Here is a 25,000-nt window from a genome sequence, read left to right as displayed (position 1 = left end):
CACCATATATGGGGGCAAAAGTAGCTCCCATCATTGTCCATTTCAACAGTATGTAACATTTCTGATGGTATTTAAACGTGGTCCAAAATCAAACGTAACATGTCCAATTAAAAACCACTGTACTGAGAAGTGTATTAACCTGCACTCTGTAACAAGTTTCAATGTTAATTCATGTGAAATATTAGTATAAAGGGATTGAATGCCCAGAGTACATAAGTATGAAGAAATGGATACATGTATGTTTATACATTTTAAAAAATCGGTGGAATCTTGAATCCTAGAAGCAACCTGACTTAAAAGAGGTTTTAACATCATGGTCAAAGGTTTAGATAATGGTTCCATGAGGGAGCCGTTCCTAAAGACTATAGGTCTGCCATATGGACGTTTAGTAGACTTGTGTATCTTGGGAAGCAAGTAAAAGTGTTGAGGTTTATATATATCAACCAATAAAAGTTGCATCAGTCATAGCAAGCATTACATATATATCTAAAGGATTTCTGGTAGATACTTGGAAATCAGTAGCAGGATCCATTATCAGTTCAAGATAATATTTTTTATATGTCATTTGTTTGATAGCTACTTGATTATATGGATAAAATTACACATTACCACAGCCCCACTTTTGCCAGCGCTTATAAGTACATCATTACAGTTATTTCGTCGTTTCCAGCACTTTGTTTCTGTAGGGTTAAAATATTACCAAAATTCCTAATTATAAAAACATGGTTAGTATGTAAATCCTTCAGAAAATTGTCCTCAAATTTCATAACAATGGGGTGATAGGGTGGGCTAAAATCTGATTTCTTAAAATGAACTGAGGAATCCCCTCTGGGTAAATCATGCCTTGTATGATATTAAAATCTGAATATTAAATCTGAAATTTAGTAATCTACACAAAGCTTAAATATCAGTAATTATCCTTAATACTGTAAGGAATTAAAATACTTATGTAGAAGGAACAAAATGTAAACCTTTATTTAACATTCACTTTCAGTTACATTACAGGAGGATACATTTCAACAATAAATTACAGTTTAAATTGCCAGTTACAGAGATGCCCTGAAATGCACAAGAATGTTGTCATCTATGCTTACTGCTTCCTCGCCTGAAGGTCAAAAAGCATAGATCATAAAAATGTTTTCTGTGTGAGGACATCTTTTTGGTAATGTGGTAAATGACATGTCCCATTTCATCTAGAATATTTAAGTTACATACATACACGTACAAATATTTTAGCCATGGGCAGTAATGGACTTATACCCTGACAATATAATAAAACAGTCATTCCCATAATAAGTGTCCAAGTTCTTAAAAATAGCTAAATTACTGCTTGCTTTAAAATAAATTGGTGGTCTATTCTATGCATCAGCTACTCCCTCAGAGAACCAATTAGTACAGTTCTCATTCCTATCTAATATATTTTTAATTTCTCCAGATCTTTTGGGTTTCTAATACCATGATGGGAATGGACCCCATTCCTAAGTCAAAGTATGATTAAAGTTCATGAAATTAGTATTGTTTAAATTTTTGATGCAGCCAGAAGTGCTCTTCACAGCACCCGCAATGTGCCTAGTAATGACTCCTGCAATTCGTACGTATTGTTAACATATCTAAATATGATTGTAGATTCTTTTTTATAAGACCCGTTGCTCTTACTACTATTGGAACTGTCTGGGTATCTTTCATCCACATTGCTCTTGTTTCTGCCTGCAAATCCTGATATTTTATGACTTTGTGTCTCTCTGTACGCAAGACGCTGTAGTCACTGAGTGTAGTTTCAGTGATCAATGCTACTTCTGTCTTCTTTACATGGACCACTATATCTGGTTTTGTGGCATCTGTCTTTTGAACTGTTGGTAATAGGTGATCCCGTTTGATGTAGAATTCATCATTTTCTGTGATGCTTTGTGGCTCATGTTTCCAGTGTTTTTCAGTGATTCCGTTTGATGTAGAATTCATCATTTTCTGTGATGCTTTGTGGCTCACGTTTCCAGTGTTTTTCAGCTACTTCAATATTATAATGTTTGCACAATCCCCAGTGCAACAGCCTTGCCACATTATTATGCCTTTCAGTATACAGTCCTTCTGCCATTAGTATATCACAACCAGCAATAAGGTATGTAATGGCTTCCAATTCTGTTTTACAAAACCTACATTTGTCTGTTTCTCCCACATGTTCAATGGACTTTGTAAACCAATGTGCATGTAGCCCACTATCTTGGGCTGGCAATATTAACCTTTCATCTTTTGATTTGAATTCACCTCTCCTTAACCATTCCTGTGTTCGTTCCTGATCAACATGATGTTCTTCCAGGAGTTTTCTACACTTGCAACTATATTTATGCATTTTCCACATTTCTTGCATTCTCATCTGATCCTTGACACTTTATATTCTTTCTTTTGTTTTTTGGCACATTCATTTGCTGCCTGATTTTTATCTACCTCTGGTTTGATTTCCATTCCTGCTTGACTACAAGCAGATCTCCTGCATAGGTTGTCTGATGATTCTATACTATTCTTTGATAACCCCAAGCATCCACAGAGGAAGTAATCCTTAAATGCCCTATATACCTGAATAAGGTCTCCTCTTAAATATGTGTATGAGACACTGTACAAGTTCAGATATTTTAATCTTTTATAATAACTTAAATTTGCACATCAATGAACGCCCTTGATATATTTTCATTGTTCTCTTTCCAATGTACTAGTGCTTTTTTTTCTTGTAAGGTTTCCATATTATTATTCCATACACTATTTTGGGTCTAATATAACTTAAAAACAATTATTTAATAACTTCTGAGTTTATAGACTTTATAAATCTTTTTATATAGCCTGTAGCTTTGTAACTATCATTAACCAAATGGTTGATGCTGTCAGAAAAACTCAATCCCAGATCTGTCCACATGCCCAGGTCCGTAAATGGATTTATAGTTTCAATCACAGTGTCAATTGCTGTGTGGTGTTGGCACAAAAAAAAGTGACAACATGCAGACAATCAGGCAGCTATGTTTGCAAGGATGCTCTCCCTGTGACAGTTTATTTATTTATTTTACATTTGTTGACAGTGCTAGTCTAGCTGGATATATGCCCATTTTCAGTAGAGGCCCGGGGAGAAAAGCTCCACTAAGATCAGACAACATTAAAAATACAATAACAGTAGCAAAACATTAAAATTCAGTTACAGATACATTAAAGTTCAGTTAAGATAAAATACAGATAAAATACCCCTCCCCCTATTTTCACAATTAAGGATTTTTTTTTTGTGTCTATTGTAGACATATTTATAGAATAAAATACTTCACAGCCACCAAACCTCATAAGATCTATAAGATCATGCAGCTTGTTACATGTACTATGACTTGATTTATATATCTGGTTATGTGTAGCTCCAGTGCTTTCTACACTGGGCAGACATCAAGAGAATGGCCATATGTCTAAGTGATGTTAGATGTAGGTGTGAATGCAATGGCTATTTATAAGCATACCTTAAAACATCCTGAGCTTGATTTTTCCTTCATATGAATTGACAGGGTTTATCCAGGGCAGGTATCCCACCAATTTAAGCAAGAATTATTGTATAAAAAACATATTTAGTTGGATGACAAACCACCTAGGAGCGATGTACAAACCAGGAATAAATGAAGGATTCTAGATGAAATAACACTGTTTTTTGTTTAATGAAAAGATACTGTTAACTATATTAATATTAGAGTCTGTGTATCAACTGCTTTGGTACTAATTGCTTAATTATCTATATATTTTGACTGGTTTGGGAGGTTATGATGTTTTGTATTGCAGTAGATTGTGAATTTTTTTGTCCAAATCACACTATGGTTGCCTTTGTAAAACTGATCACTCATCTGCATTTTAAACTTGGGTATTTGATTTACAATGGGTATCCACAGTGGTTCAGCAGTTAGCTTTGTTGCCTCACACCAAGAGGTTCTCTGGTTTGATCCTTGGCTGGGGTAACTACTGTGCAGAGTCTGCATGTCCTCCCTGTGGTCACTTGGGTTTCCTCCGGGTACTCCTGTTTCCTCCCACATTCCAAAGACATGCAGTAGGTGGATTGGACACTCTAAACTGGCCATAGGTGAGAGTGTGTGCATGAGTGAGTGATGCGAATGAACTACCGCAGCAGGGCTAGCCACTCAGCGGTGTAAACCTTGGCTTGAAATGATTGTCACTGCGGATGTAACACCTCGACCCCATGTGCAAAATGGGAAAAAGGGTTGAGGATGGATGGATAGATTTGCTTTACAATAAAATTGTATTTTTTACTGCATTTAAAGCTGCTGGCATTTTTCATGTGGATAACACATACATAAACTTGAACAAAAACAAAACAGAATCACCAAATATTGATCTAAATAGATCAAAATGCAAAACATACACACATGCACAAAAAAAAAATCCAGTTAGTTGTATCCAATACTGTTAAAATCTGATGCCGGGTGTGGAGGCTCTGTTAGGGCTTGTAAGCCATGCGTAATTACCACAGATTGAAAATAACAACGTAATATGTACCAGGAGCTCAGTATTTTACTCCAAGATACTTTTATGTAGCAGTGCTCACGGTACTGCTGTTGGGCTGCAGCTGTAGGGACTTATATTCTGCAGCCTCCTGCTGTCATACATAAGGTAATCACAGACTGATGTATGATTAACTCTATAATTCTGAAATGTGGACATCATGAACTATGAATAAATCTTTCAATAGTAGCATGTAGAACTGTCCCCTCAGACATTCAGAATCACACATTAAAGCTTCCAAGTTCCAGCGAAGATATTTCCTTAAAGATTCCAAACTGAAAGTGTGCCTTTGTAAGAACAAGACAGATACTGCACAGACTAGCAAACTCTGACAAGACAAGATCTTGATCTTCATGTCAGAAACATTTAAAAATGGAAAAAAATGAACATAGCTTCAAATACTTAAAACATATTTACTGTCATTTGCCCTAATTCAGTCTGCAGTGTGTCTCCAAATATATTCATCCTATTACTGATATTATTCATTTTTGAAATATAGGCAAATCCTTCAAAATGTTCTCGGTATGTTTTTCTTTGTTTTTTTCTTCATTTTCTTTTGGTTGCTCCCATTAGGGGTCACAACTCATGAAAGAGGATCATCTGTTTCCATTTCTTCCTGTCCTCCGCATCTTGCTTTGTCACACCAGCTACCTGTCTCTGTCCTCTCTCACCACATCCATAAACCTTATCTTAGGCCTTCCTGTTTTCCTCTTACCTGGCAGTTCCAGCCTTAGCATTCTTTTCCCAATATACCCAGCATCCCTTCTCAGCACATGTCCAAACCAACGCAGTCTCACCTCTTTGTCTCCAAACCATCCAACCTGAGCTGACCCTCTAATATACTCATTTCTAATCCTGTCCATCCTTCTCACACCCAGTGCAAATTGTAACATCTTTAACTCTGCCACCTCTATCTCTGACTCCTGTCCTTTCATCAGTGCCACTGTTTCCATCCCATATAACATAGCTGGTCTCCCTTTCACTCTTACTGGTACCCATCTGTCACAAATCACTCCTGACATTCTTTTCCACCCACTACACCCTGCCTGCTCTCTCTTCTTCATCCCTCTTTCACACTCACCATTACTCTGGACTGTTGATCCCAAGTAGTTAAACTCATCCACCTTCACCAGCTCTACGTCCTGCATCTTCACCATTCCTCTGTCCTCCCTCTCATTCACACACATATATTCTGTCTTAGTCCTGCTGACCTTCATTTCTCTCCTCTCTAGAGAATACCTCCACATCTCCAGAATCTCTTCTACCTGTTCCCTACTCTCACTACAAATCACAATGTCATCCACAAGCATCATAGTCCACGGGGACTCCTGTCTGATTTCATCTGTCAACTTGTCCATCACCATTGCAAATAAGAAAGGTCTCAGAGCTGATCTTTGATGTAATCTGACCCTCACCTTGAACACATCTGTCACTCCTACAGCAGACCTCACCACTGTTACACTGCCCTCGTACGTATCCTGTACCACTCTTACATACTTCTCTGCCACTCCCAACTTCCTCATACAATACCACAACTCCTGTCTGTGCACCCTGTCATATGCTTTCTCTCAGTCCACAAAGACATAATGCAACTCCTTCTGGCCTTCTGTATACTTCTCCATCAACACCCTCAGAGCAAACTTCACATCTGTAATGTTCTTTCCTGGCATGAAACCATACTGCTGCTCAATAATCATCACCTCCCTTCTTAACCTAGCTTCCACTAATCTTCACCATAACTTCATGCTGTGGCTGATAAGTTTTATCCCTCTGTAGTTACTCTAGCTCTACACATCACCCTTATTCTTAAAAATCGGAACCAATACACTTCTTCTCCACTCCTCGGGCATCCTGTCACTTTCCAAGATTCTGTTAAACAATCTGGTTAAAAACCCCACTGCCATCTCTCATAAACACCTTCATGCTTCCACAGTTATGTCATCTTGACCAACAGCCATTCCATTCTTCATCCTCTTCATAGCGGTCCTTACTTCCTCCTTGCTAATCCATTGCACTTCCTGATTCACTATCCCCACATCATCCAACCTTCTCTCTCTTTCTGTTCATTCATTAGCCCTTCAAAGTACTCTTTCCATCTGCTCAACACACTCTCCTCACTTGCGAGTATGTTTCCCTCATTATTCTTTATCACTCTAACCTGCTGCATATCTTTTTCAGCTTGGTCCCTCTGCCTAGCCAATCAGTACAGGTCCTTTTCTACCTCCTTAGTGTCCAACCTTTCAAACAACTCCCCATACATCTTATCCTTAGCTTTCACCACCTTTCTCTTCACCATACACCTCACTCATCTCCTTGCACTCCTATCTACTTTCTTCATCTCTCTTGACAATCCCACTTCTTCTTTACCAACCTCTTTGTACTCTCCTGTACTTCCTCATTCCATCACCAGGTCTCCTTGTCCTCCTTCCTCTGTCCAGATGTCACACCAAGCACCTTTCTAGCTGTCTCCCTTACCACATCTGCTGTGACTTCCCAGCTATCTGGTAACTCTTCATTGCCAACCAGTTCCTGTCTTAGCTCTTCCTTAGACTCCACCTTACAATTATTCTTTTTCAACTTTCACCATTTGATCCTTGGCACTGTCCTCACTCTCCTCCTCTTATTGATCACTGACATCATCCTACAGACCACCATCATATGCTGCCTAACTACACTCTCCCCTGTCACCACTTTGCAATCTCCATTCTCCTTCAGACTGGCCCTCCTGCATAGGATATAATGCACCTGTGTGCATCTTCCTCCACTTTTGTATGTCACCCTATGCTCCTCTCTCTTCTTAAAATATGTATTCACCACAGCCATGTCCATCTTTTTATTGCAAAATCCACTACCATCTGACCTTCTGCATTCCTCTCCTTAACACCATACCTACACATCACCTCCTCATCCCCTCTGTTCCCTTCACCAACTTGCCCATTGAAATCATCTCCAATCACCACTTTCTCACCTGTGGGTACACTCTCCACCATTTCATCTAACTCGCTCCAAAATTTTCCTTTTTCATCCATCACACACCCAACTTATGGAACCTATGCACTAACAGCATTAATCATCACACCATCAAATTCCAGCTTCATAACTATAAGTCTATCAGACACTCTTTTCACCTACAAAACACTCTTGACATACTGTTTCTTCAGGATAACCCCAACCCCATTTCTCCTCCCAGCCATACCACGGTAGAACAATTTGAACCTGCCTCTGATACACCTGGCCATACTCCCCTTCCATCTCGTCTCACCATTCAGTGGGCACGCACAATACATCAACCTTCCTTGTCTCCATCATATCCGCTAGCTCTCTCCCTTTACCATTCATACTGCCAACATTCAAAGTTCCTACCCTCACTGCCACATTCCTAACTGTCCTCCTCTCCTCCTGCCTCTGGGCATGCCTTCCACCCCTTTTTCTCTTTTGGCCAACAGTACTCCAATTTCCACCAGCACCCTGTTGGCTAACAGTACTGGAGGTGGTCGCTGTTAACCCGGGCCTCGACTAATCCAGTATGGGAATTTATATTGTCCGCATATTTGCTCTGGCAAAAATTTTACACCTTTTGCCCTTCCTGATGTAACCCTCTCCATTTATCCCAGCTTGGGATTGACATGAAGAAGTACACTGGCTTGTGCATCCCCCAGTGGCTGGGTTGTTCTCAATATGTTTTTCATACCTTTAAAATCTCACAGCACCTTGCTCAATGCTGAACATTGTTGTCTTCTATAAACTGAAAAAAAGATGATATTGACGTGATTGTGAGGCAGTAAAAATACTTTAAACAGGAATAATATCTTGAAGGACAGAAGTAATAGTGAGATTTACTCCCGAATGGCATGAGCATTACTTGAAAATCCCTTGGGCTTTGCCTTTAAGATCAGTTTTGGCCAGCTGGGAGGAAATCCTAGAAGAACTTCTTACTGCAGGTTATCTGTTCTGTAGTAACATTTTCTCCATTGTTTCTTTGTGCTGTGCAGACCTGATATCAAAAGCGCTGCTTATACTTTAGAGCTCAGTAACTGTTTCTATTGTTTATACATCCCAAACATCATGCATGTTGTGTGTCTAGGCCTCTTTTCTGTTTGTCTAAAACTTTTATTTTTTTAAGGTACTCCCCTGGATGTTGACTCACCATTTAAATTTTACTTAAGTGTTCTAGATATTGATATTCTTTTATCTGGCATTTCAAGATTTCAGATATTGATTTAATAGAATAAAATGTAATTTCATTTATGTCTTTATGTTTAAACTATAACTTAATGCTCTTTGATTTTGTTTCACCATTCTGATGTTATTTCAAAGCTCTGACTTGTCACATTTCTTTCTGTTTCTTGAAGTTATCATGCTTCCATTAATTAGTTGTGCACTGGTTTCCTTTGATATATGTGCTTTTTTAAAAATGCTGTTTAATGGTTCTTGGGTGAAGACCCAGGGAATGAGTACATTATTAGATGAGAATTTCTGCTGCAATAAAAGTGAGCAGAGACATGAGATGGTCAAATCTTGTAACTTTCGGCTTTTCCCGGTTAGGGGTCGGCACAGTGGAGCACTGGTCCGCTATTGATTGGCAGTGGATTTGTACGGTGTCTAGTTGCCAGCCCAGCACCCAATCTTTATAAAAGACACACACTCATGCACCTACATTCTGTGGAAACAGCAAGACATGTTGGATAGTTGTACTAAGGCTGCCTAGAAAGATCTGGAAGCAGCAGACAAAGGTACCACATATATTCTCTCCAGATGGCGTGACTCCACACAGAATACTGTCTGCATATCTGAAGATGTCATTCCCATAAAAATGAAAGATGATGACAGGAATGAAACCAGCACAAGCTGTTTATCCTAAGTCAAATGAAGAGATGTTAAATTAACTTAAATCTGTGAGGACTGCAGGAAGGGCAGACATGAGTAAAAAAAAGCTTTTAAATATTTTAAGGAAATCAAAAGAATCCAAGAAGGTAGTGTTTTTCTAGAAAAATGAGATATGTGAGTGCAACTTGCAAGGGGATGCTCTCTGAACACAGAGGTAGAATGTTCAGGGACAGTGAATGAAAGCTTTTTTCCACAGAGAAAATTGTGGAATAACTAGTTTTCCTGATGAGATTCTGTGGTTATTAGCAGTGAGAAAATTCTTGAATGTATGGAGCAGATAGCCTTAGGCTATAAGTTCACTGGGACTTGAAACTTAACAGATAAGATGGATTGGATTTTCCTTATTTCGTATCATGATCTATGTTACTACCTTTAATTTTCCTTAATGCTACCCAAGTGCAGTAATCACTAACACATATTTCGATGCTGACTCACTAATCTTTGCATTATTTTTGTACAAATAGCTATGCTGTCATTCTGGAAAATAGTTACATTATTCTAGACATTGTTACGTTTAAAGGTGTCATCTTGTTTGCCTGCACATTATCTCGCCGTTCCAGTGTTATCTTAGCATTCCATTTCAAAAATCACTGCTCTCATCACATGTGTGTAAGTTTTGGGGAAAAAGCTTACTTATCTATGTATCTATCTATCTATCTATCTATCTATCTATCTATCTATCTATCTATCTATCTATCTATCTATGTATCTATCTATCTATCTATCTATCTATCTATCTATCTATCTATCTATCTATTTGTTATTGAGGTAAGTGGTTTATAGACCTACTTTGTCATCAAGAAACTTGGCTATAGTTGTCCTATGAAGAAATTTGCAATTACCAATGTCCACCTATGCTGCTTTTCCCTAGCAGTTTCTTATCTTTCTATGTTATTCACTGGCTTTCACGTTTTATTTTCCCCAAAATCTTAGACTTCAACACATTTACCCTACAGAAAATTGTTGTTCATCTGGGTCTTAACAGCTTAACTTCTACAATGATTAGAGATACAGGTAAATAAAGAGCAAAAGTAAAAACTTAACAGTAAACTGTGACGCACTCCGCTGCTGCGATGTAATCTTTGACCTCCAGTGTCCCCAGTCTGTGATGAAGCTCACGCAGTATCTTCACTCCTTGGTATCCACTGCCCCTGCTGTCAAAATGAACCACGATAACATTGTACATGCTGGCAAGGACAGTATCCCAACCCACTTTAAACTCTTCTGTGACCAACTGGCTACCAGGAACCTCATCACTGTTGGAAGATACAAGAGGATAAACATAGATTAAAACAGGGAACAGCATTGTTGCATAGCCACAAAATTAAATCAGTTACTTGATTAGGTAATTAAAAAGTCTTTATGCTAAAATTTTAGGGTATTTTGAAGCCATTTAATAAAACAAATGAAGCATTTGTTCATTTTTGATATCTGCTTTATCCTTTTTATTCTGGGTAATCTGGGTCACAGGTCCATACCTCTCAACCTCTCAGTGCAAGAAATCTGGATAAAGCCAGAAATATCGGTGGACAAAGGCCCCAAAATAGGGACAGATTTTAAATATTGCTGCTAGAAACTTAAAAAGTTGTTAGAATAACAGGTTTTGCATTATTATGTATTTTCAGAAGGATATGAAGTCTGAAACTCAAATGTGTAATATTATTTAGTATTATTTAGTGTCTTCAGTACTCAATGTTTTGCCAGAAAACTATACATTTTTCAGGAACAGACAAAAATATGAGGCAAAAATCTGGAGATTCTGTGAAAACCTGGACTGTTGAGAGGTATGCACAGGTCCGGCAGAGCTTATCCCAACAAAAACACACAACACAGACACACACAGACACACATAAGCAATTATAGAATCACTAATTCACCTGTCAGGATGTATAAGTGGGAAGAAACTAGAGATCATGAAAAAATTCTCAGATATACAGGGAGGACATGCAGATTGTGTGGAAAAAGCACAATGGATGGATACCAAACCAGAGAACCAAGCACTATGAGATAAAAGTGCGAAGTGCTGAACTTCTGTGCCATTTCAGCGAATGAAACTGCGAACATTTGTTTGGATACACCACAATATATCACTTCTGTGGGGGATGCAAAAACTGTCAAATACCTATGTTTATTACAGAAAAAATATTTAGCATGGCTTAAATTTACACTATGTCCCAGTCTGGAGCAGGCAGGAGACAAAATGTTGCTACTTACAACTGTACAAGGAAACTCAGACTACAGCTTTAGGTTGTAAAGTGTGAGAAAAATAGTCCTAAGCACAGGCCTGACAGGTTATATGATAAAGTCAGTGTTACAAATTATTACGAAGATTTGACATCTACTTTATTTTTTCTGGAGCATTTCTCCCCGGGCCTCCGCTGAAAACAGGATCTGTGGAACCTAGTCGGACTTTCCCGGTCAACAAATGTTAAATAAAAAAAATAAAATAAAATAAATAAACTTTTGGATGCTATCCATTTTTTTTACTTTTATTTTTTCTGCTCCTCTTTCTCATGCATCCTTTTTGCTCATTTGAGGCGAGAGCCACACAGTCTATTCTTTTTGCATGGAACAAGGGGCAGATAGCAAGAGCATTGCAGTCAGTGGCAGAGGATCAGGACTTTTCTACTTAACACTACTGTTTACCCTTTGTATGTGTTCACCTGAACCCAAGGGGTTGGTATACAGTGGATACTTGTGAGATCATGTCACCCATTTCCATACTTGATATCACCTCAGTTTGACCTTCCCTTAATTATTACACAATATTAAATCTCTTTTTCTTTCCCATGTCCATATTTCTTCTTCAGATGTCTCCTGATCTTCCTGTTTCTCCTTACTTTGTGGACTCGTTCCATCATGCTGTGATGTAACCTGTGTTAGACCTTCTACACCAAATCCTTCACTTCGCAGGCACTCCATAACTTCACCTTCTATGTTTTAACTTCTACCTTACTAATCTTCTTTTCTACGTTCCTTCCTTGTGATATTATTTTTTTATTGTGAAATTTTCCATATATGGATGCCTTTGCCTGTATTTCTCTTTGAATATCTTTGGGGCTGCCTTTTTTATATACTGATTGATTTGGCTTTCTCCTTTGCATAAATATTGCACCATAACAACTCTTTCTTTCCCATGTTCATATTTCTTTTTTATACTTTTCAAATATCTATAGATTTTGTTGTTTATATTTTCACACTTCCTCAGATGCTTCTTTTACTAAACAGAATGCCTCCTCAAACATTCTCACAGCAGGCCTCCGTAATACAATATGCTGATGACTTGACACTCATATCTACATCAGGCAATCTGGCACATCTCCACAAAATTACCTGGGAAACTTTAACAGCCACTGAAACATGGCTTTGTAACTCACAACTCAGGCTCAAAAAAAAAATACTTTTCTCTCCAAATCCATCTCTCATGAAAAAAAAAAACAAAATGTAAAATCTTCTGTCTTAATAATACAACCACTGAAGTCACTTCTCATAGCATATTATTAGGAATAATAGTGGATGATAATCGTAAATTTGAACTGCATATGCAAAACTGCAGAAAAAAAATCATCAAAACTAGGGATGCCTTATAGGTTCATAGGTTCATAGGTAGGTACTAGGCTCTCGGCCTAAGGGCCTACGTAAGCCTAGCCAGCAAGGTTCCATAGCTTACGCCACCCAAGAAAGTTATTTTCCTGTGCCACTGTCCAGCAAGGTTCCATAGCTTATGCCATCCAAGAAAGTTATTTTCCTGTGCCACTGTCCAGCAGAGACACAGAAGTGATCCCCAGGGTATATTTCCTATTTCCCATCCACTCATCAAGATTTTTCTTGAAGAGTGCTAATGAAGAACCTTCCTTGACACAGATGGGTAGCTTGTTCCAGAGTATGGGAAGTCTCTGGGACAGGAATCTCTCTCTCCAGCATGTCCTGTTTATTGTGGTGACAAGGTTTACGTCCCTAGAGTATGTAGCTCGGAGGGATTGGGATTTCTTTAGGTGTAGCATGTTCAACAGCTCTGGGTTTGACATAGCTTTATATGTTAGGCAGAGATCACCTCAGAGTAGGCGATATGTTACGGAGTAAAGCTGGAGTTTTTTGAGGCGGTTAGTGTAGAGCATTTGTTTGAGGCCAGTAATCCACTTTGTGAGGTACGTCTGTGGCCTGTCCAGCTGCTGCAGATGTCTTGTGAGGTACATTCCAAAAGGGGCATTGTACTCTATAATGGGTCTAGTGAGTGACAAGTAGAGGGGAACAATGACCTCTTTTTTCCTGGATGAGAACCCTTTTATGATGAGGTGTGCCACGTAGAAGGACTTCATGACTACTGTGGTGATGTGACTATCAAAGGAGAGACTACTGTCCACCTGGGTCCCAAGGTCTCTTATCACGCATTCGATGTTAATTAGATTGATGCCTATGTGGTAGTTCATGGGTACAGAGTTTTTATCAAAGGGGATGACACTGCACTTTTTGGCATTGAGCTTGAGGCCATGGCTCTGACACCAGGCATCTGTCTCAGTGAAGCCCTTCTGTAGGATGTCCACATCATTTGGGGACTTGATTATGGCTCCTAGTTTGCAGTCATCTGCGAACTTTGTTAGCCAGCGGCCTTCTGTGTTAGCCTGTACTTCAGAGAAGTAGATACCAAACAGGAGAGGTCCCAGGATGGAACCCTGTGGTACTCCACTTGTCACTGCTTTGAGGTCAGATTTGAAGTCTGCAACTTTTACAGTGTGGGTTTTGTCAGTGAGCCAATTGGCAACACATCTTGTGATGTAGGTATTTATACCTAGTTTAGTAAGTTTAGCTATAATTCCAGAATGGGGGATGGTGTCAAAAGCCTTGGCGAGGTCAAGATAGGATGTGTGAACCACCTTACCCTCATCCACGGCTTTGGTGACTGCCTCAAAGAAGTTGATCAGGTTCAGGAGGCATGATCTGCCTTTCACAAACCTGAACTTGGTGGGATCCAGAGTTGGAGGTTACCAATGTCTTTGTTTATGAGTTCCATGATGATACGTTCCATGGCCTTGCAGACCAGGCTCATCAGGCTAATAGGTCGATAGTTCCTGGGATCAGTGGTGGCTCCCCTTTTGTGGAGTGGGATAACTGTTGCTATGCACCATTCAGTGGGCACAAAGCCTGATGCGAGGCTATTATTGAACATGGTGCTTAAGTGGGGAGCTTGTTTGTTCTGAAGTTCATGTAAAACGCAGCCTGGGATGTTGTCCGGTCCCATGGATGCTGTGTTTTTGGCTTTAGAGAGTGCAGCTTTTATCTGCGTAGATGTGATTACAGGGACTCTGCATTCTTCCTTTATAGATATGGGTTCTTTAGGGGGTGAGCCAAAAACGTTCTCACCAACACACCAAAAACTGCACCTGCCACTACTTACCTCCTCCCCTAACTGTATGATCCTCCAATCCTTATTAATCTCCAGGCATCACAAAAAGCAAAACTTGAAAACTATAATAAAGTGGCTAAATATGCAGTAAATACCCCTTTCAGCACCTACCACTGTATGGCACTAAAAAGCCTAAATTGGTTAGAACTACCCTATCAACTAACATATCCATAGATTCTTACCACCTGTAAAATTATCTGGTGTCCATCTGCTTATCCAGCATTAAATACAGTTTTCAACAACTATGCTCCTGCTTGGTCATTATCATCCACTGACCATCATTATGATCTCTGTCCCCAAACCTATCAAATCTGCTGGGCCTGGTCTGTACTTCTACCATGTTGATAATGCTTGAAAATCCTTACCTATATCCATCAGGTCTGTACTTTTCCTCTAGTCCTTTAAAACCATCCCGAAAGCCAAAAAAATCTCTCTCTGCTCCTGCTCAACCCTGGGATAAATTATATAACTCTAAATATGAAGAAATTCCTGTTCGTACCTTTCTCCTCCTTCATCACTCACTTCCTAATGTCAATCAAATTCTCTCCCATGACTGTAGTGATTCGTTCCTATTCTTTAAATTTAGCTCAGTTAATAACGCCATCCCTCTGAATATCACATTGAACAACTTGTAACATGCACGACTTAAAGATGTGTTCTTTATTGATCTTATTAGTAAGCTTAGCTGGGATATTACTCATATTCTGTGTTCTAACATCATATTAATGCTGTATAATGCAATCTTTAAATCTACTGTTTGCGTTACCCTCATAATATGCTAATGGATATCATGGGAAGAATGTTTCAAGTAAAAGGAGTTAGATTGCCCCTACTCTTAATTATAAAGTCCAGTACTCAAAGTGGAAGTTGAAACAGCGTGTTGATAAGTAAAAGGAGTTAGATTGCCCCTACTCTTAATTATAAAGTCCAGTATTCAAAGTGGAGGTTGAAACAGCGTGTTGATAAGTAAAAGGAGTTAGATTGCCCCTACTCTTAATTATAAAGTCCAGTACTCAAAGTGGAAGTTGAAACAGCGTGTTGATAAGTAAAAGGAGTTAGATTGCCCCTACTCTTAATTATAAAGTCCAGTACTCAAAGTGGAAGTTGAAACAGCGTGTTGATAAGTAAAAGGAGTTAGATTGCCCCTACTCTTAATTATAAAGTCCAATACTCAAAGTGGAAGTTGAAACAGCGTGTTGATAAGTAAAAGGAGTTAGATTGCCCCTACTCTTAATTATAAAGTCCAGTACTCAAAGTGGAAGTTGAAACAGCGTGTTGATAAGTAAAGGAGTTAGATTGCCCCTACTCTTAATTATAAAGTCCAATACTCAAAGTGGAAGTTGAAACAGCGTGTTGATAAGTAAAAGGAGTTAGATTGCCCCTACTCTTAATTATAAAGTCCAGTACTCAAAGTGGAAGTTGAAACAGCGTGTTGATAAGTAAAAGGAGTTAGATTGCCCCTACTCTTAATTATAAAGTCCAATACTCAAAGTGGAAGTTGAAACAGCGTGTTGATAAGTAAAAGGAGTTAGATTGCCCCTACTCTTAATTATAAAGTCCAGTACTCAAAGTGGAAGTTGAAACAGCGTGTTGATAAGTAAAAGGAGTTAGATTGCCCCTACTCTTAATTATAAAGTCCAATACTCAAAGTGGAAGTTGAAACAGCGTGTTGATTTCTATTTTGAATGCTTTGACTGTTTTGATATAAATGGGCAATTTTTCTTTTGCACAAGGCATTGGTGAGACGAAATACTGAGGACATCATAGTGGTAAGTGGGTTCCAGAGAAGTTACTAAATAGACAAAGACTGAGTGAAATGGGGTACAGACAGAGAGAGAGAGCCTAAGAAGGAAATAGCTTATCGTTAGACAAAAAAAAAAAAAAAAAAAAAATATATATATATATATATATATATATATATATATATATATATATACACACACACACACACACACACACACACACACACACACACACACACACACACACACTCATATACATAAGTATAGTAAGTATAGTATATGAGCTAATGAAACTGAAACTCATGATAAATGGTGCAGGATTTAAACTGAAAGGAAGTGGTGTGGAAAGGAGCATATCTGGCAACTTTTAGATTTTTTTAAAACAAGTTTTACTGTAAGTTACTTTCATTAACAAAGAGTAACTGCAGAAGTACCAACATTCAAGAAAAAAAAAAAAATAATTGGGGGAAACATGTAAAGTCAGTGTTTGACTTTACATGTTTTCCCCAATTCATTTTTTTCTTTTTTCTTGAATGGGAAAACATGTAAAGTCAGTGTTTAAAAAGCCGCAGTGGTGCAGCTTTTGTTGCCTCACAGCAAGAGGTTCTCCTGTTCGATTCTCGGCTGGAGTGCCTTCTGCATGGCGTCTGCATGTCCTCCCCGCGGTCGGGTGGCATTCGAAAGACATGCGTGAATGGGCGTGCCTTCGTTGAAGGGTGGGCATCAAGCTGGCACCTTGGCATCATAAAAAGAATGCTTCCAATCATTAGCGGACCGAAGTTCTGCTGTGGTGACCCCTAACCGGGAAAAGCCGAAAAGACAAACAAACATGTTTGAGCAAACTGTGAAATCCTACATTAAAAATGCAAATAGTGGTTAATGGTTACAGTAATCATGCAGAAGCAAACAGCAGCTAAAGGTGATTTTCCAGCTGTCCCATTATGTTAGGAGAGTGCCAAAACGTGAAAGGACACAGGTAGTTGTTGTAACAAACACCATAAAAGCTCTTTTAGCTAGCACATTCCATTGTGGCAAATATTATAACCTAGCTTCATTAATTTAGTTTTAAAAAGTTCAGCAGCTTAGACAGACAATAAACATATCCTTGTACTTTTCTGCAATGTTAACTAACATCAAACCAGACAATAAATAATTAATATTCTCACATTTGTAGTCATCTAAATTCACAGGCTTAGGACAAATGCCCAGAGGTAGAGCTATAGGGCCTGCAGTTTTCAATGACGCACTACTTAAAGCATACTTTACAAGCTGCTTGTTGTCATTTTAAAGCAAATAATGTTTCTTGCGCTTTTCCTGTCTGTGTGCTGTCACTCATGTTACACAAAAGCTATACTGATTAATTAATGTGAATTTCCATAAGGGAGAGCACCGAAATTAAATGTCAGCCACTGAAAAAGGGAATAAAACAAAGGGAAACTGTTACTGAAAAAAAAGCAGTAGTAACTGTTGCCACAAAAAAGTTACTGGACTTATTCCCTTTCCTCTTAAAAGGACAAATATTAGTAACTACTCACAGCAGCAATAAACACTTTTCTCAATGTGAAAACAGCACCATCGCACTGCATGTTCAGTAAAGCAAATTAAATAGGAATACAAACTGACTTTCACTAAGAAGAGTGCCAGAATTAAATGTCAGCCAGCCATCGCTAAATATAAATAAAACAAAATAAAGTATAACTGTACTGAAAAAAAAAACCCCAGCAACTGCCACTGTGAATAGTTACTGGACTTTACGTCCTTCATCATTGAAAGGACCAATGCCAGTGCCTGCTCCCAGCAGCAGTGAACACTTTTCTCATGGTGAAACAAAATGGTTTCTCTGTGGTATTGGATATTATGTACAGCTCACAGTGCCTTGTAGAAGAGCAGCAGGTAATAAACAGTTCATCCTGAACACCTGCGTGGCCTACCAGAGGTCCAGGTATTCACGGGATAAACTCCTTGCCACTTAATTTAGATCCATTAAATCTAGAAGAGGAACAGCCAGGTGCAGCAGAATTCCGAGTGCAGCCACTGAGATGAAAGTACCTCTGGAAGCTAGTTTTAAGAGTGTTTAAGAGTGTTGCTAGAAAGTCATACGTTACTGAAAGCGTAACAAAGTGATGAAGTAAACTAGATAAGCTGGGAGTGGATCTTTTTTTTTCACTGACTCTGTAATAGAAATGTAAACTGTATAGTTCAAGAAAGAAGTAATTTTGTAAAGAAAAAGAATGTCAAGTAAATAAGTAAGTTGTCATCAAGTGAATATAAACATCATCCACAGCTAGTCAAAAATGGGCAGAATGCTGGCAGAGACACCATTTCAGTGAATGTACTTTACCTACTCCAAGGTTGTATGACCACAGAGTTGGCTATATTAAGGCTATATGGGGGGGATGAAGCCCCCGTCATGGGCATGTAGGGAACTGCCCCTCACAACCTCCAGGTCTTTAATTTGATATTTATTTTTTATAGTGGTCTCTCTTTTAACTGTGCCGTCATTCAAAAGGATAATGGACATGCCTAAAGGGAATAGCAATCTGTAATAAAAACTGATTCAGTAAAGACCAATGACTGTGCATTCTGCTCCTATGCTGATGTATGTGTGGAAAGGAGCTGTATCCTTCTGACTTGTCTCTTTGGATTTTATGCTACATTCATTTTGCCAAAAAGAGCCATTAGACTTTTGGTTCTAACAAATACATTACATATTCCTGAAACACAGTTCAGCAAAACACGTTTTACAAAATTGTGTTTATCCAGAACACTTCTGAAAGGTGGTCTCAATTTCCCCATGCAGGTGGGAGGGAGACACCTTGTACCCAGCAACTAAATTGTAATTTACATCACAATGGAGTAGGCTATAGTTTGTTAGGGTTGTCTGTAGACTTTTTTCAGTGTGCTGTTTCCTGTCATGCCTGCCAATTATCTAATTGGAGTTCAGCCTGTTTGTTTACTTGTACTAGTATCAAAAAGCTCAGGGGAGACAGCTTTCTACAGGGGCCATCACCCATGTAGCCCTGAGGATGATTTGTGCCCTTACTGGCATCCCTGTAGTTAGGGTGTACAGCATAGACTCTAACCACTACAGCTAACTTGTGTCACATTAGGGGCAACTGTGCTCACCCCATGTGAGTAACAGGGGCCACTGTGCTCTCCCCTTTTGAGTAACAGAGGCCACTGTGCTCTCCCCATGTGAGTAAATGCTCTCATGCAGCCATGATGAGGCCTACCTCATTTGCAGTGCAGTGAATGCTTGCTTCAGGGATGGTCTTTCTCTTGTGACCCCTCTTTTAAGGATTTGTGGCATTGGATGCTCCAATCTCTCCCCCTCCCCTCAGGATCTGTATGATCATCCTCCTCACACCAGATCCAGTAGTCTCCAGAGCCACTAACTGAACCCAGGTCACCTAGGCCATAGGCAGCACTTCATATTCCTATGTCAATGACTCTGACTCAGTGATGGAATGATTCTCCAAATCAGATAGTTGGAATTATGTTTTTCTTCCAAATTATTCTTTTAACATTCATGATGCCTGTGGATCTAATATTGATCACTTCTTCAATAAGCAAGGTCAGATTCTTATTTCACTGTTTGACAGCAAAGGACTAAAGCTGGCAAGCAGAGTATCTGATGTGATGAGGTCCATCCTCAGCAACACTAGGACTAATGCCAAAAGGAGTTAGAAAAGCTCAGCATTTGAAATTTTCTTAGGCTGCTATGACCCTAATTTTCCTGAAATGCACCATGTTCCTTTCTGCATCTCTTTTGCCATTCAGGCACTAGATAAACAACCAGGCTACTTATATAATTTTATGTTAAAATTTTCTTCACAGCTATGAATAAAGTCTCTTTATCAGTCACTTTAATGATTATTTTGACTTTGGTCTTAGATTCATCTTGTCCCCTTTTTGTATTTTGGCTAAGATTTTCTTTCCCTTTGTAGTCCGTCTCCTGAAGCCTACTCTGTGCACTTCTCCTTTTTTCTGTTTTCATAGCTGTTAGAACTGATATTTTAGGCACTTACGTTACTGTTATTGCAACTTAACTAAATGGTATTTTTGTCTGTTATTTTATTATGATTTGATTTTCGGGGACATCTCTGCTTCTGATTACCATGAACGTGCAAGTGCAGGAACAAAACCTCAGCACAGGACAAGTACAATATTTTTAATGATGCACTTTGTCAAACTTTTATACCTAACATGCCCCAGATCTGTAAAGCTAAATTAAAACTTTGCATGCATGAAAAACTTCTTTCAGCTCAGCAGACTGACACTCACTTGAAGAAGAAAGCCTTTTCTTCTGTTTCCAAATCAGTCACATCTGTGGATCACGGACAACTAAACACAGACATCACAAACCCTCAAAAGTAGACAAGCCCTTGCTTTCCTATCCGGTTCCTAAATCAGAAAAGGCAAAGAGTTTGTACTGAAGTTTGTTCTGTAGGTAGAAGATAGTAAATTTCCTCCAAGATTAGCCAAATCTCAAAGCTTAAGATCTTTGGCAGATAGTTATTTTATTTGTTAACCAGTGTAAAAGCTTGATACATATGGATCATTTTGAGTTCAGCCTGGGGTTGCTCACTGCAGATACAACAAGAAGATTATATAACTAACTGCAGTACGCAACAAAAACTGGTTAATGAGAACATTAAAACAACAAACAAATGCAGGATGTCAGACATAAATGGACATTAAGGCATTCAGGTATGTTGAAGATCAGAATATGTAAATATACAATATGTACAATATTTACACACTGTACAGATTGAGAAGTTTCACATATTGTAAGCTCTAGACCAATTTCTGGTAGACCTTTTCATTAGTGATGCCCAAATTTGACTGTTGCAAGTTTGTTGATGCTATACTGTGGACAGGGAAAGAAGCTGTCTGTGGTCCCATCTGCTTTTGTGGTGTAAGCAGACATTTTCTCTCTGTTTTACCTTCCTGTAGATCTTTTCCTAACCATGATCTCAGCACCAATGTTGAGGGTGCTGATATCAGAGTAGATGAAGCCACTGTAAGTACTTGAAAAAGTATCAGTGCTGAATGTGGCCCTGATCTTGGGGCCAAGGCCTTTAATGTTGGTAACTCATCAGTTAATTGTGCCACCTGTATTGATGGGTCCAGCACCAAATCTATTGATGCCAATGGGGCTGCAGGTACCACTGTATGGTGTAAATGACTTAATGCCATACTCAACACTACACTTGTTAGCTTCAGTGCCATTGGGTCAGACATTCCAATAGCCATCCTTTATGCTTTTGGTGCAGAGTATGTTGGATGCCAGTGTCAGTTCTCATGTTGCAGGCACCCCTTCACTGCCATCTTATGGGGCAGGCACCCCTGCTGTGGCCATATGCAGCATGTTTTGCCACTCAGATGTCAGCATAAGCTCAAGAAGCAGATTATCTTCTTCGTAATCCTATGGCTGTACTGCTTCTCGTGCAGCAGGACAGAGGGAACCCAAGGGCCTTTGCACAGTTCCTCAGTGATGTTGTCCCACAAATGAGCTTCTTTTTCCTTTGAACAAGAAAGCACATGTACAGCACAAAGCACATAGACTCTGGATGGGTATTTCACACTAGACATTGAGCACAAGGAGGATGCAAACTCCCCATCAGCCCAAGGGTGACTCTGAGTTTGGGAAAGTTACAGATGATGCAGCAAAGGGTGGGGCTATGAACTCCATATTGTCCCGCAGTAAACATTGTAACAGGCCTTTCAATCTACCTAGCAATCCTCTTGGATGATCCCTCTATTGGTGCCTATGCTGAACGTTGCTGCCAATATGATATGGGAAAACCTTGATGCTATGGCTGTTGTCCAGATGAAACAAGACAGGATTCCATGCCCTTCCAGTGATTGGAACTTCTGGTCAGAGACTCCTACACCTTATACTATAATTACAACAACCCTTAAAAAATTCTGACTGCTCAGAGCCTGCCAGTTTATCCTCCTGATAAGGATTTGAGGGTGGTGCCCACCTAGGGAACTGTTTTTATATTTCCTCAACATTCTCTGTGAGGGCAGTAAACTATCTAGCTTGCACTATCAATTTCCTGCTAGAGCTGGTTGATGAGATGCACCAGTCACTGGACCTTTCAAAAACAAATAACAGCGCCAATCAGCTGGTGTTACTCCTGTTTTGAATCACATGATGAGAATGCTGGAATGAGTTGTAGGTTCTGATATTTCTATGAACCAGCTTACCTGGCTCCAGCTCTCAGACTTTGCCAAGGACACCCAGATGTTGTTTATGAATTCACCTTTTCAGAGCTACTCCCTATTTGGTCCCGAAGTAAAAAGCCACCAATAGAATATGAGAATCGAGGGCTAACTAGTTCAGCTGTTTGTGTAAATTTTCATTCTCCACAACATCTCTTTTCTAGGACAGAAAGGAGTCTGTGTCAGTAGTGGTTGTCACACTGATAAAAGCAAAAGAACTAACAGCCTGGGAGAACCAGATTTTCTTAGTCGACTTCTGGAAAAGTCATCCCCTTGGGGGAGAGGTGCCTTGCAATAGCAGGAAGCCAATGGTCTGTTTTTAGGTGGTCAGCAGCAGAATCACTGAGGCCTTGCAAAATACCCCATGCTGCACGCAGTTGGGGGACATCTCTCCCTCCATTTTCCTGCATGTCTGACCATCACCAAGGACAGGTAGATAAAGACAGCTAATATTTTAAACAGGTATACAGTTCCCTCACATCCACATCTTACCCTTACCCTGTGCCCCTTCCCAACAAAAATCTGTAGCAAGATGAAAGTTAGAAACTTTCTAATGAAAAGAGCCATCTAAATGTTCCTACCAGACCAGAAATTATCAGGGCATTAATCAAGTTTCTTAGGGTGAAAGAAAACAAGTGACCTAGACTCATTCTAGTCTTAAGAGCCTAAAAAGCTTCATTCCCAAGGACACCTTTTATATGACCAGGGTTTGTTCTGTTTATTCATGCTTGTCAGAAGGAGACTTGATATAATGTTTGGATCTCCAGGATGCCTACTTTCACATAAAGATAGCCAAGGAGTCCAGGAGGCATCTATGCTTCTAGGCAGAAGCTAGTAATTATCTTTTGGGGACTCTTTCATTTGCTATGGCTACAACTCTTATTTTTGTTCATGAAGTTGGTTTGGAGTTGCAGTGGACTGGAGGCTGTGACAACTGGTGCTAGCTGCTTTCTACCTGAACAACATAATCCATGACTGAGAGTCTCTGACTTACCTGTTTCAGTCCTTAGGAATAGCTTTGAACATTGCAGTCTCAGGTGAAACCATCCCAACTGCTCACATTCATCGGCTGCTGTTGGGATGCAACAATGTGTACAGTTCATCTGACCTTAGAAATCATTCAGCCTCTCCAGCCACAGCCTCCCACTTCATACAGTTGCAGTCTGCCACCATCCATCCTTGTCTCTCGGATGGGCCCAATGGCAGTGGCAATTCTCATGGTACTATTCACCAGATACCACATGATATTATTACAGTGGATACCAAGTGTGCAATGATTCAAACATCAGACTCAATGTTTTAGGAACTCAGAATGTCCAAATCTCATCTACAATGGTGGACGCATGTACCTAGTTTTGTACAAGGCAGTTCATTTCATTTCAAGCTCCAACTCCACTGGTGGCAGGTCACCACAGATGCTTCTGCCGCAGAGAGGAGGTATTGCCGAAGGCAGATTGTCCAAGGTATCTTGACATTAACGGGGGCAAATCTTCACATCAGTATTATGGAGATGAGGGCAGTTTGTCTTCTTACCCTCCAAGCATTTCAGGACTATCTGCCCCAGAATGTGATAGCTATACACTCTGTCAATAGTATGCTATGCCAGCAAACAAAATGAAACCCACTCCTATCCTTTATGTCACAAAACAGTGAGGGTTTTGGAATGGGCTATGTTGACAGACCACTTTCTAGCAGCCAGCCATATTCTAGAGGAATCTAGCTCACTTGTGGACACTCACCCATTGGCTGCTAATGGTGCTCAAGAGGTTTCTTAATTCCTTAGTAGCACAGAAATTATTCTGTCACTGGATCAAACCTTGCTTGAGAACTTTTCACCTTTCTACCCAACAGCAGATGTAGCAGCTTCTGTTCTTTCATCCTTCCACTAGTAAAACACCCCAGGGATACTTTGATCCCCTGACTTCTTCTACTCTTTCACACCATTTCATTTGATGGCAAGGTTCATTAAGAAAGTAAAACAACATAAATCCAAAATTGATTCATAGGTTTTCAAATATTTCAAGGCCACAGATTCTCTTGATCATTCTCACCTTGCCAGCACCCTCCCTCAGGCAGCACCTCCTCTCTCCCGGAGGGCCATACCGATGAATCCTAGAGTGAATTTGTGGATATCCATCCAGTCATTTAGTTTATGTTTAAAGGGGGATAGTGAGTTGTACTGCTTAACCTGCAGGAGAAGTTT

The 25,000-nt window shown here is 39.5% G+C and overlaps 1 protein-coding gene across 2 annotated transcripts in view; it reads right to left on the bottom strand.

Annotated features, from left to right (window-relative positions):
* Positions 1-25,000, bottom strand: part of LOC122811703 (inactive dipeptidyl peptidase 10-like) — a 656,601-nt gene that overhangs the window by 152,705 nt on the left and 478,896 nt on the right. For both annotated transcript variants that reach the window (XM_044083720.1, XM_044083719.1), the window contains exon 20: positions 10,482-10,676. In XM_044083720.1, coding sequence (XP_043939655.1) covers positions 10,482-10,676 — 195 coding nt within the window. The remainder of the gene's footprint in view (positions 1-10,481; positions 10,677-25,000) is intronic.

This window comes from Protopterus annectens, chromosome 9.part0 (genome assembly GCF_019279795.1).
Source record: "Protopterus annectens isolate FY-2018-M chromosome 9.part0, PAN1.0, whole genome shotgun sequence".
Classification (NCBI taxonomy): Eukaryota; Metazoa; Chordata; order Ceratodontiformes; family Protopteridae; genus Protopterus; species Protopterus annectens.
Note: the sequence above shows the minus strand (reverse complement) of the source record. Positions and strands in the feature narration are given on the sequence as shown.